This window comes from Passer domesticus, chromosome 5, assembly GCF_036417665.1.
Source record: "Passer domesticus isolate bPasDom1 chromosome 5, bPasDom1.hap1, whole genome shotgun sequence".
NCBI lineage: Eukaryota > Metazoa > Chordata > Aves > Passeriformes > Passeridae > Passer > Passer domesticus.
Window position 1 is genome coordinate 68,893,660 of NC_087478.1, and position 15,738 is coordinate 68,909,397.

The 15,738-nt window shown below is 45.9% G+C and overlaps 1 protein-coding gene and 1 long non-coding RNA gene across 8 annotated transcripts in view; one reads left to right on the forward strand and one right to left on the reverse strand.

The window, feature by feature from the left end:
• The window catches only part of LOC135300867 (uncharacterized), a 159,613-nt gene that overhangs the window by 79,125 nt on the left and 64,750 nt on the right, over positions 1-15,738 (reverse strand). For 4 of the 6 annotated variants that reach the window (XR_010362633.1, XR_010362631.1, XR_010362632.1 and 1 more), the window contains one exon: positions 10,011-11,498. This is a non-coding gene — a long non-coding RNA (uncharacterized LOC135300867). Of the gene's footprint in view, positions 1-10,010; positions 11,499-12,515; positions 12,842-15,738 lie in introns of those variants that run through there. The other 2 variants (XR_010362628.1, XR_010362630.1) reach the window with 2 other exon arrangements.
• Positions 12,967-15,738, forward strand: part of AKR1D1 (aldo-keto reductase family 1 member D1) — a 34,391-nt gene continuing 31,619 nt past the window's right edge. For both annotated transcript variants that reach the window (XM_064420821.1, XM_064420822.1), the window contains exon 1: positions 12,967-13,212. In XM_064420821.1, the coding sequence (XP_064276891.1) occupies positions 13,120-13,212 (93 nt within the window). In that variant the 5' untranslated portion in view covers positions 12,967-13,119. The remainder of the gene's footprint in view (positions 13,213-15,738) is intronic.

Genomic DNA, 15,738 nt, shown 5'->3' on the forward strand with positions numbered 1-15,738 from the left:
AAGCTTTGTCTACCATGATTTTCTACAAGTTTAAACACTGTATCACACATTTTTTGGAGGAGGTATGAAAATGGTATATTAATTGCAGTCTGCTCTTAATTGCTTTTTTTAAACTAAAATAATACAGAAGTCAAATAAAATAAAGCAAAACCAAAACAAAACAAACAAAAAAACCCCATTTCATGCTGAAATAAGATTCCAGGCACATGGACTAGTTTACCAGAAACCTGCTTAAATACACAACTTCAATTAAAAGGGTGTAGCTCTTTTTTTTTTACACAAGCCTCGAGAGACAGCCTTGCCTAGGAATGGTGATGGGGACAGTGGTTGAAGGCTAGCCCAAGGAAAAACTAGCCATGTGACCATATAACCTTTTGAGCTGTCATTTTCCTCCCAGCTAGCTGTCCATCCTGTCTGGGAAGCTGGCTGCCTCCCTAAGCACACGTGAAGAGTGAGCCCTGCTCCCAGCTGGGGTGCTGCAGCTTCACTGACCTTATGACAGCCTCAGTCAAACCCCCCTTATCTTTTTTCTCTCTCCCTTGAAAAAAGCAAATAAAACCTACCAAGCCTCTCCAAACCCATTTGCCAAGCAGAAATGAGGCAGAAACCCCAAACAGAAACATTGCCACAAACTAGATTATTTACAGGCTTAGGAGAGAGAAATGCAAATACATGCATGGCAATTGCTCTATCTCTTTAGTTTCTATTTTCTCACCTTTTTGTTTTGGCACAAGAAATAGCCAGCATGTGACAGTAAGGTCAGGGTATCTCTCGTTACAGCAGTGCCTAAGAAGCGTTGTTCTAGTAAAATGACACCATGCACAAGCCACATTATATAAAAAGTGAAGGAGGCACAGGCATGGGATACAAAGCACTTCAGACGCTACATTTAAATGATATGACCATTGCTACACGCTCTGCCCAAAAAGCAGAATCTCAGCCCATGCTGAACTTGGCACTGCCATGACAAAATAATTAGGGATAGCTGGAGAGGCAATGCCATTTCTGCAGCTGCTGAGCTCATGCAGCCTGGGTCCCTATGCAGAGCTGATCTCCCTGCTGTATTGCAGGGTGCCCACATGCCTCACAGACCTCTAGTTTGGGCAGATAATGAGAACAGAACTAGGCAGCACTGTCAACATCCACAGCATCCAGCAACAGCCGCAGGGTAGGGGGAGAGTGAGTAGGATGTCCTTACTCATAAATTTGTGAGGCAACTACTCCTCTTGCTCTGCACAGCACTCCTACCAGTGCAACACAGAAAATACCTGCTTTGGTTTTTGCAGGTGTCTGTACAAGATTTCACATCCTCAGTGTCCTTCTCTCCTCTTTTCTGTTTGGTCTGAATGCTCAAACTACTGATTTTCACCTGGTTCCAAAGAATCAGTGAAAAAAAATCAGTGTAGGCTGGACAAACGTAGCAGGGGCTCCCCAGAAGGTCCATAAACTTTTCACTAAGCTGACAGAGCTTCAATTTTCTACCACAGTAGAAAACAACTGTTGCCTGAAAACAACTTGTCTGCTTTCCCATTTCATCAGGAGGCTCTTGCACTGATATTGTAGCAAGGGCCTTTTGAAGCTACTGATTGGCATGTCTTTTCTGTTTATTTTCTAATAAAAAAGAATCATATGCACTAAGCTTTCTAAAAAGCAACTGTGCCAGCACTCAGCCACAGAGGAAAGCACTGCAAAAGCCCCTGATGCTTCTACTTAAAAATAAATTCAGACAGCTTTGTTTAAAAATGGGACTGACCTTTCATTTAACTAACTTCTTAAAGAAAATTTGGGAAAATTTATTAGTCCAGAGTCAAATATATTCTCTGAGCTACAAACAGGTCTCTAATCCCTTTTACTTATATCCAGACATTTCAAAAGCAGTTCAGTAGACATGTTCCAGTTTTCATTTAGTGAAGCCTTATCGTGGTTTATGCACTGATCATGTTCCCACTAAAATTAACCACATGCCCACCAATATCACTTGGAGGAAAAGTCAAAAGGAGTGCTCAAAACTATGGGTCCTACCAAAAATCTCAGCTTTTTCCTTCACAACTTAGATTCTCCCTAGACTCACAAATCAAGTTTCCATGGTATCACCACAGTAACAAAGTGCAAGACTTTACCAAAACCCCTCAAAAAATCCCAATTTGCTTTCCCGCCCCCCTATTTTTATTACAAACTTTGAACTATACTTGTGCAAAAGACCAGAAGACCAGTTGCTTAGAGATATAATCAAATGAGACCCATAATCTTCAAATCCTATTTGCATTCTTGCACATGTTGGGAAGCATTTTATGGGACCTTTTTCCCAGAAGAAGGACTTGAGTGGCTGTAAGTTCCCAGCCCCAAGGAAAGTGAGAAGCACTGGCTGGTGAGAAGCAGCATGAGCTTTGGCAGTCACAGGGATTACAGCACTGGAGGAGAACATGAAGGAGAAAGTTTAATTAGTTTTTGTGACAGATTTCAGCAAAGGCTTGAACTTCTGTCTCCTACATCACACTCAGGTGCTCTCCTCCCACGATTAAGTTAATCACCATTTTTTTTCTCATTTTTCTTCTCATTTTCTACATCTTTAAACATTGGTCAGGACAGGAGCAGCCCCAGTCACCAATCTCACAGAGACAAGGGCTTCAGGTCTACATCCAGCTCTGGCTGAGCTGAGACTTGAAGTCAGTTGCCCCTTCACCTCCTCCCCAGCAGACAGGCTTTCATCTCCTGAAATCTCCCCTCCTCAGGTTTCTTCCCACCATCATTTACAAAACTCTGCTTTTGCTTTGATGAAAAAATGAAAACCAGACTTGCCAATCCTCACTTTTTCAAGAGGAAATCTTCCATCACCATGTCCTGCCAATCGCAATTGTTGCCTTATTAACAAGCAAATATTTCAAGGGTACAGTCTGTCTCACCCGTACTGGAAATTTAGGTAGGAATTGTGAAGCAAGGACACAACATGTGACACGATGAGGATCTAGGTGAGGAGAAAATGTGGGCTATCAAGATTTATACAAATGTGTTTCTATAGTAGAGATTATGATTCCCGCAGAACAGAGAATATTTCAAAAAATGAAATTGTCCTGAAAAGAACAATAAATGGAAAAGTACAAACAGGAGAAGGAGACAAAATCAAGAGATTTGTAAAAGAAAGGGACCTTTAAAATACAATGGTGGGGCAGGCTACAGTGAATTTAAATACCAGCCTGCAATAAACTCTGTGTAACATGATCCCTGCACACAGCCCAGCTCTTAGGGAGGTTTCAGCTACACTTTCCAGGCATATCTCTTCGACCTTGTCTCTGTCACATAAACGAACTGAAATGAACATATGTTTTTAAGTTTGTTTCTAAAATAACCAGACCGAAGCAGAAATACTGCACTGCCCACACTAATTCTCCCCCCACCTTCCTCAGGGGAGAGAGCAGAGAAAAACCATGCGTGTTAGTCACATCAGATGAAGTGCTACAGTGACGAAGATTTATACAAAACAGAGACAAAAAAAGCCTGTCAGGTCCCAGCTGCGGGTGAGCAATGAGCTGTGAGACCAGGAAGGTGACATTGGGCCAAGCCCTGCTCACCTCCAGCCCTGATGGGTTCCCCAAAGCACACACATCAGCCCTGCAAGTGTGCAAGAAATCACCAGGCACGCTGCAGGGACTGTCAGCCTTCCACAACACACAGAGCTTAGGATGTGCAGCAAGAGTACCCTGGAAATGGATTGGGCTGGAGGGGAAGGTATTGCTGCCCCAACCTCTGCTGCCCTCTGACAGACAGAGGCAGACCACATCCAAGGCACAAGGGTAACAAAGAGATGCTTTTGTCTCTCAGAGGATGCTACAACAGGCCAAGAGGTGCCCTGACAGACTCATCTACAGGTCAAGGATTCTAGAGTTTTAATCATAGTAACAACTGAAAAGGAATTGCCCCTGATATGAACAAAGGCTGATGGATGAAGGGATAGGGAGCAACCCTGAGGAGGACTTTGAGGTACTGGAGGATGAAAGGCTGGACGTGACCCAGCAGTGTGAGCTTGCAGCCCAGAAACCCAAGTGCATCCTGAGCTCCATCAAAAGATTCATATTTCTCACATGAATGGAAGTACAATGCTACCTAGGAAAGCAAACTGTGACTGCATCTACATCCACCCATCTCCTTTCTACCCTGGACACTGAGCCCTGCAGATCCTTTTCCAGTCTTGGGCTGCTTGCTCCTTGAAATGTAGGTCGCATACTCTCCATGGGAAAAAAAAAAAGGATATTTTACACCTTATGATAAGGGGAACTCTATACATGAAATGGAAACTTGTTTTTTAATGAAATTCAAGAATTCAGACATATGGATTTCCTAATAATCAGTACAACACTCAGAAAAGGTCTCACTTCTCCATTTGGAGACTTGAAGGTTTTAAGAAAGGCTTATCTGAAAGACACATCATCAAATTGGTAGGAGAACCCAAACTTTCCTGTCCAAAATGTCACTTTATGAGGCTTCAATTAAGATTTAAAATACTTCTGTAAATGAAGGAAGATAGGAAAATTGAATTTCTGCTTAGGAGCATTTTATTCCTTGGCTGCCCACAACAGTACTTGCAGAACTAGTTGAATTTCTGTCACGGTATTGGCTCAGCATCAGCAGAGAATATATAGCAATTTACTTCTTAAATGGTTAAAAATTTCAGAATCTAGCACTTCAAAGGCACTTTGCCTACAATGGAAAAAAATTTGCTTTGTAAAATCTTAGAAAGCTCAAATTGGCAGTGTCTCTTTAATTGACTTTAAAACATTTAATAAAAGTTTTATGATACAATCCTACCCTACAGCCACCATTAATCCCATATGGCTGTGAGAGATACCACGCAGCCTACAAAAGCTGGAAGAGAACATTCTGTTTTGTTTCCCATCTATTAGTGTTTACTAAAACAATTACAGGAGATTTAACAAATCATCTTAGAAAAAGAAGCTGCTGCAAGCTCCCTTTCTTGTTATGACAGGCAGTCCCATGACTTATTCTGGGTTCTAGTCCCAGCTCTGCCCCAACAGTTCTTCCAGTCTTATGCAAACAAAGAATTGTTCACGTCTTTCTATTTCCTAATCCCAAACTGGATCACCACCATTTGATTTGCAGAGATGCTACACAATGCCTCGGAGAGAGGAGGTTAACATCATGTTGCCTCATTGCTGAAGATGACAAAAGGCATGGAAAAGTGATAGGGCAGAAGGATGAGGCTTTCATAAAATGTAGATATTTCGGCACAGGCTTGAGTAGACCTTACAATGAAGTTTCAAAAGTAAGGTGGCAGGGAATATGATATGGAAATGATAGGCTGGAAGAGCTTGGCAGAATATGATAAGGACATCTCACAACATATCAGGAGATTTCTCAATCTGCCAAAGTACATACAAACATCAAAAATTCAGTGGCAATTAGGGAAAAGAAATAAGAAGATGGGAAAAAAATTCTGTCTGCAAAGCAGACAAAAGAAATGGCCACTGCAAAACTGAGAGCCTACTGAGAGGAAAAACATGTCCTGTGGTCTGCATGCAGAACCTTGGTAGGAAATGTGGAATGAAGAGCTGCACACAGCTGTAAATCCCACCAGCCCTGAGATAACATCTGCTCATAAAGCACAGGTGCTCAAGTAGGGCTTCACATCCTTTGCAGCACCACTCTGCTCCACCATCACTGCCCTCCTCTGGGCTGCCAGCTCCAGGACAAGGAGTAACCCACGTAAAGATGAGCTTGAGCTTATCTGGCCTTTTAAAACACTCTGGCACAATTTAAAAAGCATGCAGGCAGGCTAAAACACATTATTGTGATGTTTTAAAGCCTACTCTTCTAAATTCCCTGTTCCTTTTGACACAGAGCATTGCCCACTAGCAGGTGGCACCAGCAAAACCCACAATACCATCTGTTTTTAAAGCATACACAGGAAATACCTGCAAGCAAAGAAACAAGCAGGAGGTTAGACTTCACTTGTGGGGTTCTCTTTACAAGCTAATAGTTTCCTCCTCATGACATTGGCTCCTGCCCAAGTGAGATGTACTTCAAAGGGAGAGATTCCTCAAGCTGGAAGTGCTGTAACCAAAGGGGCCTGGCCCCTCTGTCACTTTGGGACAGACCTTCATCTCCAAGCCTGTGTTGCTTCCATTCTTTTGAATAGTAAAAAAATACAGAAAAGAGACTGCAAGTGCCTGCTCCCTGTTATTTCATCTTGCAGCCAATTGACATGTGGTGTGCTGTATGAAAATTATGTGTATTTTTCATGTTGTCCTGATTGCAAGAAGGTGCTGATGCAGCCTTGCTGCAATTAGTCACTTGTGTCTGCTTGTTGCTGGAGGCAAGGAAAGAAACAACATGCCAGTGAGGCTCCTAAAGCAGGTAACATGGAAAACAGCTGTTTACCCAGTGCAAGGAAGTAAAACGATCATTCATCAGAGCTGAACTAAGAATGCCTGTGCAGACCTGAGATGGACTCAAGGGAGCTCTGTGAGGTTACATGTCAAGTAATCATGGGAGTTGGCAGGAATAGTGGTGGTGCACTGAGGTGAACCCCTGACCAAGTTCTGCATTAAAAAGAGGCAAGAGAAAGCTCACATTTTTTGAACATGCTAAGATCTGGTGATGAGTCTAAGTCTGTCCCAAGAGCCTGTTTCAAAGTAAGGGACTCTCAGTGATTCCCTCTCCATGAATCAGGAGTTAAAAAATCCCCAAACCTCAAACTCTCAACGCCTTATTTGCATGATACAGGCAGTATCCTCCCACATTAGCTATCCCTACTCTGGATGAGAAAGAGAGGTTACACAGAGGAAGCCACCACCACTGCTCCCTTGGGATGCAGAAGAGGTTGTGAACACACGATCTGCTCTTCATGAGCTGCCCCTTTCTGCCACTGCTTACTCAGCCCTGGGTGCAACACACAGGGTATCTCCCACCAGCATCAGGTGAATGGAAATCATCAAGACAGGGCTAAGGTTTGCAGGATGCCAAAGGAAAGGGGTTTATACTGGGCAGGATCAAATAGCGGGCCAGACTAACTGAGGTGAGATATGAGGACACTTACTCAGGGCCAAAGGTTAATGCCTCCCCACATGACAAGGGTTGGCATCCAAGGAATCCAGAGGCCACCATGCAACTACTGACCTTTGGCTGGGGATCTGAGAGGCAGCGCTCATCAGCTCCCAGGTCGGTTATGTGCCAGAGCAGACAGTCAGGAGCAAAAACTAAGACACTGTTGCTAGAAAAAAGTAATAAATCAGTAAACAGAGTGTCAGGAGGAGGAAATAAAGCTGGCTTCTGGCTCAGTTTGCCACAAGCCCTGCTAACACCAAACTGCAGCATGAATATAGTGCCCAAGAGAGAGCAAGCTCATGAGACAGTGCCTGTATAAATGACACTGGGAAAGGACTAGAGCATTACCTTTCCAAAGGATTAGGAGGATTGCCTTTTCAAACTGAGCATCTCTTTCCCTTTCCCAGCAGTTTCTGATCCTCCAAAGGAGTTCCTCATCCTCCACAGGGATTTTCAGCCCATAAGTAACACTCCCTGGATGCTAATGGAGCAACTCAAGCTCCTGAAGCGGACACCAAAAGGGGAAAGGGTGCATTTTAAGGGTTGTACTGCTAGTGCTGGCCCCTCTCCTGCTGTGCCATGGGAAACATGGTGGTGGTGTATAAACAGCCTAGCTAATTTGGCTCCTGTGTTGTGAGATTTTGCTTCCTCTACTATCTGTGTGGCTCCTGCTTCTGGTACAGCATCCACCACAGCTTCAGCCAGGAACTAGAACCCAAACCAGAGGGAGGTTCAACTGCTGAGCAGGCTCTGGCAATTTGCACAGCCACCTGCCCTGAAGAAGCACCCTGCAACACCCAGCACAAAGGCTGTGGCAGTGGCATTCCAGAGAATGCCACAGCCCGGCGCCCTGTAGCTGTCCCAAGGTGGCACAGGGACAGGGACAGACCAGAATGGCCACGGGAGGCTGTCCCTGGGGAAGCTCCTGTGCCTTGGTGGAGCATGAGCACATCCCCACAGCTACAGGAGTGGTGGGAGCATAATCTGGAGCAGCTGCTGGCATTCTTCTTGTACCCCAGGAGCGATCAAAGGCTTGCAGTGGCTTCACTTTTCCAGTATTACTAGAAGCAATGGAACAGCATCAAGGATACATCGGAATTTCTCTTTTATCGCAGCTGTAGCCACAGAGCATTTATAGGAAGCAGAAGGGATAAGTGACCCAGCTATCAAGTATTTTCCTAAATCTCTCCACAGGCACAAGTGGTAGGCACATTTTCTCCCTGTTCTCATGATCTCCTTAGGGATCCAGCAGAAGTGCTGCACCAGTGCTGGAAAAGTCAGACCAGGTGAGGTCTTTGGAGGACAGATATTGCTTTGCAGGACTTGCAGTGAAGAGTTTCACTAAAAGTGTAGTACCATATCCCCATCAATGCCGAGCTGTAAGTCTTGAAAATTTGAAAGCAATCTTTGGTCTTTCAAAGATTTACCAAGAACTAGTCCTTAGCAGACATAAAAGTTATTGAAATAAAAAAAAGAACATATCACTTAAGTGCTTCATTGTTTGCCAAGAAGTTTACAGGGACCAGTGGGAGCTAGGGAAAAAAAAGGTTTTTGCATAAAATCTACTAGGAATGCCCATTACATCACACTTCCCAACAAAGCCCAGGCTGTTATCCTGGAAGTGATCAGCCTCATTGTGCAACAAACATCACCAAAGGGAAAAGATCACAAATACTTCCATATGAGGAATCCCTTGGTCACTAAATGAAGGAATCAAGCAGGCAGTGCAAGGTACCACTCATCAGGTGCCCTCAAGAAGTATATAGGGATATATGCGATGATTATTGTGATAATCTAGAAGTGTTCTCCCGGTCAGCTTGTATCATTTATGACAGAAGTAGTCAGAAAAAAAAAAAAAGCAATCTCACTTCATGTATGAGCCCTCTACTAAGCATACACACACCTTATTTCTTAGAGTTTAAAAATGAAGCTAGAAGTTTTCCTTTATATGTGTTTGTTTATTACAGGTAATGGCAAAATAGAAAATAAATATTAGTCATGATACATGCTACCAAAATCTCTAAGCTAAATAGTTGAAAATACATCAGTAGATATTCCACATGCAGGATGGACACATGCTATTTTATGTGAGTTATTAAAGGACTAGGCTGAAAATATGCAGACTTTACGACCGTGTTTTAAGAAATTTTAACTGAAAACACATGCAGAGTATGCATTCTAGCAGATAATTACACAGAGTGGAGCACGACTCATAGAGAAAATAGAAACTCTAGCAATATGCACTTTTTATTGAACAAATACAAGTATTATAAAAGTACTTTCAATTTTCCTTTTTAAAAAAAGTTCATTTTTAGGCACTACAGGTCACTGACCTCTAGAATCTCACTAATCTAATCTGCAATGGGTAACACACCTAGATCAAGAAAATTCAGGAGAATTCTATTTTTAACAAGTTCTCTTGTTGAAAACAAATTTAAAAAAAAGGGGGGGGGAGGGGGACAACCCATGAATGTCCAAGGAAACACAAAATCTAAATGATGACAAGGCCAGTCTTTCTCAATCAATGACTCTTTCTCCTTCCAAGAACTGGGGATTCTATTTTTAAAGGCTTTACACATTTTCTCCTGTTCCCAGGATACTTAGCAATTTGAGATAAAATGAGTAAAAAGGTGACCTCTTTACTTCTTTAAAAGATCCCTTACCAGTTTTGCCCAGGTAAGGAGGCCGTTAAGTACTTTCTTTACCTGAGATTTCAGCAAGTTTTTAACAGCAAGAATCCTCAAATGTCTGACCCACTTTCCTGCAAAAAACTTAGATCTAATTTTTCTTTTTATTTTTTGTAATCTACCTTATTTGTGTGGAGATTCAGGGGGTGGGGAACAGAACACAGATAAGATGTTGCTTTTGAAATCCCTGCTCTTTACTTAGGTCTGAGATGACTAATGCAATTCTAAAATCCTGTACCACCAAGACATGAATAACAAACCTACCTTAGTTGCTTCTGAAGGTGTTTTTGTGTGATTTAAGAGCTTCACTAGAGAAGGCAAACTTATGTTGATAGGATGGCAGCACTCATTATTTGCTAATCAGGCCAGGCTGAAACTCCATTGTTTTTGTTTCCTAGAGAAAGAACTGAGATCACATCTGCATTTTATAAAAGCTCCTGAATTGTTACTGATCGACAACAAGCAGCAGCCAATGCTTTGCCTCTAGAAACTTACATTGTTTTGCAGTCAGAGTTGCTAGATATCGTGTCCTCATAAAAAGTCTGGTTAAGTCATTTATCCTCTGAAATTGAGAACTGCACTTTCCTGAACAGCTAACAGAAATTATTACTAACAAGAATTACATGTGACAGGCTCCAGGCTCCATTATTCGGCTTCCTTTGTTCTTTAAAGGATATTCATTATCAACTGAAAACCTGCTAGTATTTCTAGCTTCTATGAAATAAGCTTTTCTTTTTTTTTTTTTTTTTAAGTTAGCAACTTGGATTAGTAAAAGGGGAAGAAAGGATTTTTCTATCTGTTTTCTGGGGTTTCATATAAAATCTGCAAAGGCACTGGAACAATAGGGTAGGGAGCTAGAGTAGCTATGGGGCTTTAAAAGTCTCATGTGTAAGAGGTGTTCACACTATTTGCTGTCAGTTATGGTGTAGGAGTGGAGGAAAGGACTTGTAAAACCCTCTGCCTCTCTTCAATTTCAGGGGCAAGCACATTGGCTAATTTTGTAAGGACCAGTATAGCAGTGAAGCTGGAAGTGAGGCAACTTTTGCCTGTTACTCTGATGAGCGCTGGGGGCTCGTGCCTGTGGCAGGGCAGGAGTGCCTGGTGTGGCTGGCTTGCCTTGCCCGTGATGGAGCACTTTGCTTGCCTGTTCCTAGAAGCACAAGTCCTCCTCCTGCCCAAGCTCCCCCATTCTGTGAATTATGGCAAGTCCATCAATCCTTCTTTCACAGTTGTTGAAGGCTATCACATATCAGGCTCATGCATTCCTGCCAGAGAGGCTCCTTGCACTTGCTCTTGTCCCCAGGACAGGCACTGCAGACACAGCCGTGCTTTGCTTAGCTCGGGATCACGCGCAACTCCGGGCTCTTGCCAGAGCACATGAGTAAACTGCATGTGCTCCAAGCCCAAAGCAAACAAGCAAAAACTGTGCCTTAAAACTCCCCAAAATATGCTGGATTAACAGGAATTATGAAAAAGCTGGTTGTGGAGCGGACTTGGATCATAGAAGTTAAGGGATAGGAATCCGCCACTGGGCAGCAGAGCTTCTTCATGGAATGCTGGGACTGGAAATAAGTAGGTCCCTGAATGTCCTCTGCCACATCAGACTCTTCTCTACTCACCCGATTTCCATCTCTCCATGTGTTTGCTCCTCGTTGGAAATACAATAGAGTGATGGCTATAGCTTAGACGTGCAGCTGGCATCAACCTGTCCTAGAGTGTGCTTGGCACAGAGAAAGGAGATCGGAGCTGCTCCTGTAGCAAGAAAGTGGTAATCAGTTACGTGGCAACAACAGGGGAGCATGGAGGTAGTCACTGGTTTTCCTTCTTCCTGCAGGTACCCACAGTTCCCAGCAACATGCAGACAGGGTCAGCAGTAACTACAGCTAGGCTGCAGTCTGCCTCAGCTTCCCCACCTTGAGATGCAACCCAGCCACCTTAGAGGTAGCTCTTTGCACTGTGCTGTCCACATAAAGCACAGGCTCTCAGAAAACCTCAAGTCACACTGCCCACTTTCCAACGAGCGTTTTACACACACCACTTTTGTCCTGCAGGACATCCTAACTAAAAATTTTTGGGTTGGGGTCTAGGTGGCTTGCACTTAGTCCTGAACTTCTTGGAACATTCCTAAATGTGCAAGTAGCACTTCTTCCATCTTCTCAGGAGACCCTTGCAGGTATCTAACCAGTAACACTGAAAGAGTCTCATGGTAGGGTATTGTCTAGGCAGTTTCTCAGCCCTAGCAGCAACTAACCCTTTCCCTGAATGCAAACTAGTGCACACCTGTTGATTTCAAGAACTGCAGAGATAACATATCATGATGGATCCATTAACCCCTCTTGGAATTGCATAACCTGATGAACTATTACCATGCACAGAAAGCCAAGTAGGGTATTAGAGGAGATAAAATAAACTGCCAGGCAAAGACCATTGTTATGGCTCAGGAATAATGTTCCCCGAGGGCTTAATTACTGGTTGACCTAGGAAGGCATAAAAGACCAGGCACTTCCAGATTAAATGGGGAGAACTCAGCATAGATGTCACAAAGCAGGTGGCTCACAGTGGTGTAAAAGCATGGCCCCGAGCTTTTTATGAGGACCAGAAAAGACAGTAAGAATGTGATGAATTTTATAAAGGATATTGTCTCCTTCTGGGCTATCAGCATTAGGAAATACATACATTTTTTGCACTGTGGAGCAGAACCAGAACGTGAGGAACTTGAGTCCATTCACTGTAATTTGGGACTCACACTGAAGCAGAGAAACTACTCACCAGTCTGGGATTTCCTTCCTTCCCTCCTTGCCTCTACAGTAGTGGGTTTCGGCCACTGGAATGGAGAGGTGGAAACTGTTCTGCACCTCTGTGGGGAAACTTCCAAGACCTGCCACCCCAAACCACGGGAAGCCGGTGCCCTGCTGTCGGCAGCTCCGGGTAGGGCAGCCCTCGAGGACTGCCTGGCCACTGGGCAGCAACGCCCCAAGCCACTCAAGGTGCTGATGGCGCACGGCCCGCCTTGAGGCTAGCACGGAGCAGTCCCCGCCGGAGCCCCCCGCGGGGGTCGCGGCGGGGCCGTCCCCGCGCGGGGCGGTGCGCGGGGAGCCGGTGGCCGCGGGGCCGGGGCGGGGCCGGGGCGGTGCGCGGCGGGGCGCGGTGCAGGGCAGCCGCGGGCACACGTGGCTCGGCCCCCCAAAAAGGCGCTCCCCCGCGGCGGGAGAGGGCAGTTCGTCCCTGGGTTCCCCCAGAGCCACCGCCGGTTCGCTCCGTCCAGCCGTCGGTGGGTGCCGGTGCCAGGGGCCGCTGTGTTGGCTGCGAAGCGGCGGCTCCCGCCCCCTGCGGAATCAGCCCCAGGACCGGGGCTGCCCTACCTGCCGGCACGATGAACCTCACCGCCGAGAGCCACCGCATTCCGCTGAGCGACGGCAACAGCATCCCGCTCTTGGGGCTGGGCACCTACGCCGACCCGCAGAAAGTAAGTCCGGGGGCACCGGGACGCCCCGCGCCGCGGGCGGGGGCAGATGCCGGCTGCCCTCGCTGCAGCCCCCCGAGCCGCGGCTACCCTGCTCCTTTCCTCCCGTCCCTGCTACTTCTCTCTTTGCTCCTTTCCCCGTGCGAAGTTAAAGACCCAGCTCTACAATGAGCAGTGCGGGCAGTGCACGGTCCGCAGATGAGGAAAAGGTGGGAAGAAATAAGAAAAAAATCCTGCCCAGCTTGCGGTGTGCGGCAGCTGCCACTGTCGCCCACCGCCCCGCGCCGCTGGGCGCACAGGCAGGGGCGTGGGGGACCTGGATTCTGGACGCTGCCGTGCAATGCCCGGGTTGGGAAGGGATGGGACCCCCGGCAAGGCGGCCGGGAGCCCTCGGCCCTCCGGAGCCAGGAGGGATGGTGCCGTCATCTCCCCTGTCTAGCCCCCTGCGACGAGAGTAGATAAGATGAGGGATTTCGGGCCGCCCTGCGGCTGCCTCCGATACTTTCTAAGTAATGTTCCTGAAACAAAGACCCAAATTCCTGCATCCTGATTCCTGCGGCTCCCACAGCTGACTGCCAGCGGCCAAACCACTCTCAAATATTCCGCATCCTCCGGTTTTGCGCCGGGCAGGCATCTCATCTGACCCTGCCGGTCGGCTGCACCCGTGGAGGATGGGGAGGCACACCTGATGCTTCTTCCCTCTGCGGACCTGGGAGCGCAAAGGCAGTTCAGTAGCCACTGCCCTTTAAAGCTCTCCTAAACTGCATGATGTTTCATCAGTTCTCCTTTTTGTTTGTTTGAAGAGTTGGAAAAGAGGCATCGTGGCCAGAACCCTTCTTGTGTAATAGCTGCCATGCAATGTGTGTGTATGACTCTACATATTACAAGGTATTTAAAAGTACCTTTGTAAAGAAAACTCTTGATTAAAGCCATTTCCCAACCGCTAAATGTACCATGGTGCATCAATAACGGTGTCGAATTTTCAACAAACACTACTGCAGGCAATGCATTAATGATGCAGAAAGGGTGTAAGACGTCCCCAGGACTGCAGATCTCACCGGTTAAGGATGCTGGTTTACAGGGGGAGAATCAATACAAATTCATGACTTCAGAGCCTGGGCATCGTCCCCCACATCTCTAAACTTTCAGGAGATATTTTCAGCTAGTGCATTCTTTGAATAATGGTTAAGGTCTCAACAGGAGTTTTGATATAACAAAGCAGAATGTTGCATAATTCAGTGTCAAAATAGCTCTGAATGAACTTGAAGCATCTTTTTCCAGACGTGTACATAATGCCCCCAACCCTCAAGTTGCAGTTTTTGCCCTAGTTTTAAGAAAAATGCAGCTGCCAGCACAAGAGCTCGTACCTTCATGCACTTCCTGCCTGCAGCCCGGACAAGCCGTGGCCCAATACGGTGGCATCAGGCAGGGAGCACAGAGTGGCAATTAACCTGATGGAGCTGAGAGGGGAGCTGGATGGGATTCCCCTTGCGGAGGCAGCTTCTCGGCACTGCTGTTACCCTGCTAAGAATTCATTCTGCAGGAATCCAGCTGTCCCAAAATCAACAGAGCAACATATCTGCTTCTTCTCCCCCAGTCCTGCAAAATCCTGACGGCTCTTTCCTTTGCCCTCCCGTGGTTCGAGGTGTACAGCGAGCCTTTGCATGGAGCTCAATGAGCCAAAATGAATCATTTTTAGGTAGTGCTGGTTTTCAGCAGAATCAGTCCCAGGTAGTGGCTTTTTGCATATATGTCCCTTGTTTTCTGCTAACAGAAGCCAGGGAGGATAGGCATTGCTACGGCAACTCCAACTTAGAGTGATTGAAGCCACCGTGTAACTGTACCCTCAGTGGGGATGGGTGCACATATCCAACCACCCTTTCTACTTCCCCCTGCGTTTGTAGGAGTTTGATTTTCTGAGCTTTTTCCTTCTACACAATAAACACGTTAGAAAGTTATGGGTGGGAGGAGGAGCTGAGAAGAGGTAGAGAAAAGAGCAGTGATAAGGCACTTGCCACAGTCTCATTTTCACAGAAGACCAGGTGAAACAATGTGTGTTTATCTGACAGAGCTGGGCTGGGGTTTTACGCTAGGATTAGGACTGCTATTTGAGTCGAAGAACTTGTCACAGAGAGCAGCTGGGGAAACATAGCAGCAGCAGCGTGCTGTGGGATTTGTTGCAGAATTGTGCTCCTGGTCAGTGATGGGGCAGGATGTTTAAATAGGTCACGGCTTAAAATTTCCCCGTTTCAAAAAGGCTTCTTTGCTGATAAGGGGGGTGGGGAGTGGGGGCTTCTGTCAACTCGTTGCTTGGCAGTGGACTGCTGCTTGGCTGGGACAAGCTGCTTTGCCGAGTGCTAACTTGTGCCTGTTGCAAATTCCAATGGGATGCCTGGCAAGGTGTCTCCCCTGTTCCTCCTGCCTCAACAGCTGAAAGGCTTTGTGGCAACCCAGGACCGTTTCAAGGTTTATCTTGAGGAGTGAGGCTATAAACTAGCGCTGACACGTTTCCCTTAAAATGCTTAGCTG